Genomic DNA, 3,995 nt, shown 5'->3' with positions numbered 1-3,995 from the left:
AGGGGGATTTTGTTCGCAGCATAAAAAAATGTAAATGCTCCTGTGATTGGCATAACTAATTCCATGTCCAACTAGTCCACAGTTTCACAGGTTTAACAGTTTCTATCTTCTTCTAGTTGCAAGGTGTGGCCTCATGTCTTTTGTTGTTACTTCAAATCAAAGTGTTTTCCTCTGAATTTGATAGGCCATTTATATTTTTTGAAATGGTGATCACATCTCACCTTTTTCTCCTTTTCAAAAGTTGATAGATTCAGTTCTTTTGACTAACTGATATTTGCCATGCCATTTTTTAACTGAGTAACTTAAAACGAGTAGCTGTAGACAGTTAACAGTTTTACCAGCTATCTTTGCAATAGAATAGCAAGCACTGTGCAAACCCTCCACTAAAGCACATACAGCACCAGCATGTGTTACACAACTTATTTCTGTATTAATTCATTTTTTAATATGTATTAATTTTCTTTTATATTTTAATAGGTGATTTCTAAAGGCTCCATACAACATTATGGATCTTTTAAAATCAGCACAGAAAATAAAAATGAAGGTAAGATAAATAAATGCATGCTTATATATTTCAAGCATAATAAAAGGTGGCCCACCTCCCATGTAAAATCACATTTTTAGAGAAAAAAACCCATAGAGAAAAGTTAACAAATATGCTTAGCTTTCAACTAGCTTCTGCCCGATGTGACAACATATGACTGATGTTATGATCTATCCAGCGAGATCCTGGGAACCATGAGACCAACCATGAGATGCTCCTGCTTTCCTAAAATGTTGCCCGTGACATCAGCTCCCACTCCTGTGCAGAAGTCAGGTCTAAGGCATGAATATTTTTAAACGTTTCTCCACAGGTTTTTTTCCCCTAAAAGGGTTAACCACTACTTAATAAGCCGACCTTGCATTCTGGTTCACAGACCTTTGGTGCAGTTGCCCTTATTTTGTAGTCCCTGTCCACCCTTTAGCTCCCCCACCACCTAGCGTTGTACTCACTTGTCTCAATCCTGCAAGATATCTCCTTTATAGGTGATGCATGATCTTTTGTTAAAATCTTCTCAGCCAAGCCTGTGCATGTGCCCTGCACTTAGGGTTGCCACCTGTCCAGGATTCACCCGGACAGTCCGGGTTTTGAATGCTGTGTTCGGGTTTCATGGCAGCAGAAACCCGGACACAAGATGCCAGGCAGACAGGAGCAACCAAAATTAAGATAGTGGCTACTGACCCCCCACTGAAAATAGTTTTAACTGTGATATTTACATATGAATGGGTGGCGCTATTTACATAATAATAAGCTGCGACTCATTCTCCCCCCAAAAAATGTCTGTGTGTTGCTGGAGTGTTCGGTTTTCGCTTGAAGAAAAGGTGGCAACCCTAACTGCACTCCTATTCAGTCCTACGGAGAGTTAGTCCAAGCTATGAGCTCATACTCCAGAGCTCTCCATATGACTGAATTAGACTGCAGAGCATGGGTCTGGCTGGGAAGATTTTACAAGATACTCTGTGGCACCACAAAGACCATACAGTACATCTAATTTCTTGCTGTGTCTGCACCTAATTTTAAACATCATGTGGGCATTAACAATATCTGTGCAACTAATACACATAGAATGATCAGTCTGCCTCTTTGTGTGCCCTTCATCTGCTGCAGATCATCATGACAAGGCCACACTGAAGCTCTCCTTAAGTGCAGGGACATCTTCAACGTTTCGAGCACTTGTGTATACCATATTACCAGATGGAGATATTTTGGCCGACTCAGCAAACTATAAAGTACAGCAATGCTTGCAGAATAAAGTGAGTGGTCTGACCTTAAAGCTTAGTCTGTGTTCCGTGGTCTATGAAAACCTAAGGTCCAATTTATGCTGAAATATTTGATTATTTTTTGGATAGAGTGGAGAAGGGTTAAATTCCTGTCAGGTTTTAAATGTCTATCACACACACAATTAATGTATCTTCTGTTCCTGACTTGTCTGACACTTGTTATATGGCAAGGGAGTATGGAGAATTTTCCCTCTTAAAGGAGAACTATGGGGTTAGGGCTTTTCCCCATAGTTTTTTTAGGGTAATGGAAGGACACAAACTAGTGTCCTCCCATCACCCTAAGCTCAGTATACCGCGAGCTACAGCTAGCGGTACACTGAGACGCCGCAGTATACCACAAACTACAGCTCGCGGTATACTGAGACGCCGCAGCTGAAGCGGATCCCAACAATTATGTACCCGCCTCGTGTGTTCCGCCAGTCAGCACTGGAGGATCAGAGTGGGGAGGGGGGAATCCAGTCCCTCCCCTGTAACGGGATAGAGCCATGACTGGATCGAGAAGAGAGCGAACGCCGGTATGTGTTCGCTCACTTCCCGATCTACTGAGCCGACCTGTGACAGTTTCATTGTCACAGGTCGGCTAGAACTATGAGGATGAGTGAAAAGCACTCACCTAATAGTTCTACTTTAAGGGCACAAACAGGCATAGAATGGTAATAGAGGTAGTAACTAGGGATGCACAGATATATCGTCTGCCAAAACATATCACCCGTAAATGGCAATTTTTGCCTGAGATAGTGGTGCATCTGTGATTTCTCTCCTCCCTGCTCTGTGTCCCAGCGGGGAGGAGAGCAACTGTCACAGGAGGCCTCAGCCTCAGGTCAGGAGAGCTGTGGTGTGGGCGGAGACAGCCATTGCTGTCACAGGAGGCTCAGCTCTCCTCCCACACTGCCCTGCCCAGCCTCCTGTAACAGCGGGTCAGGATGGAGAGCGGTGTGTGGGCGGAGACAGCTGTCATTGCTGTCACAGGAGGCTGAGCTCTCCTCCCACACCGGCCTGCCCAGCCTCTTGTGACAGTGTGTCAGGATGGAGATCGGGTATAAACACTCAGTGATCACACTGACTGAATTGCTCACTGCTTGTAAAGGATAGAGTATGTTTACTGTGTCCGCCAATTATGAATGAATGGGAGTGATCTACAGCACTTCTTGTTCATTCATGATTGTGGATATAGTAAACATACTCTGTCCACAAGTTATGAAAGGCAGGGCCGGCCTTAGGCCTTTAGGCGCCCTGTGCGAGAAAGCTTTACAGCGCCCCTCAGTGACCATACCCCTCAGTGGCCACACCACCAGTAACCACACCCATTTTCCCCAATATCTGCACCATTTAAAGACTCCTATTTTGTTAAGCCCCAAAGAAACATATTAAAAAGTATGATAAAAATAAAACTTTTATTCGAAGGTATTAAACCTGTAGGCACAATATCAGTATTCTTATTAAATAAAACTACAGTAGGCAAACAAGTGATAAACAATAAATGTCAAACTAAAATAGAGTCTATAAAAATAAAGTGTCAGGATTTCATGCCAACACCCTTTTTTAAAGTAAGTATATCTAGAAAAGTAAAAATAAAAAAACAGAACACAAAATCTAGACTACTTGTAAAATTAACGAATTACTATATTTCCGAATATACGAAAAATTTATTCGGGCACATAATAATTTGTTTGAGAATGTTTGAGAATGTGCGGTGGCCATGTTGGCCACCGGCATGTTCTGTGAATGCGTGCCACCATCTTGGAGGCGGGGAGCATGACGTTACACGCCGATATTGGCGCCGCCATCTTGGTGTATACCTAGATATACACCAAGATGGCGGCGCCCAACATGTGCGGTGTTATATGATGTCATGCACCCTGCCTCCAGAACACGCCAATGGCTGAATCCAAAATGCATAACAAATAGTTTTGTTTGATGAAAGGAATGAAAACATTTTACATTTTCGTTCATTTCATCTGAAATGAATTTTTAGTCCTCGCACATGTCTAATAATATGTGTGCGTGGGGGGGGGGTCATTTTCACTTTTTTAAAATAATTTTTTACATTTTTTATTATTTTTAATTTTTATTATTTATTTATTTTTTACGGTTGGGGGGCTTCGGGGAAATATTGGGGGTCCAAACAGACCCCTGACATTTCCATTTTAAAATAGAAAAGAAATTGAGGACAC

At 42.3% G+C, this 3,995-nt stretch overlaps 1 protein-coding gene across 1 annotated transcript in view; it reads left to right on the top strand.

The window, feature by feature from the left end:
* Positions 1-477: 477 nt before the first annotated feature.
* The window catches only part of LOC108802813 (alpha-2-macroglobulin-like), a gene marked incomplete at its 5' end in the record, with an annotated part of 36,091 nt that continues 32,573 nt past the window's right edge, over positions 478-3,995 (top strand). The window contains 2 exons of the mRNA XM_018574667.1: positions 478-544; positions 1,649-1,794. Of these exons, the coding sequence (XP_018430169.1) occupies positions 478-544; positions 1,649-1,794 (213 nt within the window). The remainder of the gene's footprint in view (positions 545-1,648; positions 1,795-3,995) is intronic.

This window comes from Nanorana parkeri, unplaced genomic scaffold, assembly GCF_000935625.1.
Source record: "Nanorana parkeri isolate BGI_ZX_2015 unplaced genomic scaffold, ASM93562v1 scaffold3146, whole genome shotgun sequence".
In the NCBI taxonomy this organism is placed as follows: domain Eukaryota; kingdom Metazoa; phylum Chordata; class Amphibia; order Anura; family Dicroglossidae; genus Nanorana; species Nanorana parkeri.
Note: the sequence above shows the minus strand (reverse complement) of the source record. Positions and strands in the feature narration are given on the sequence as shown.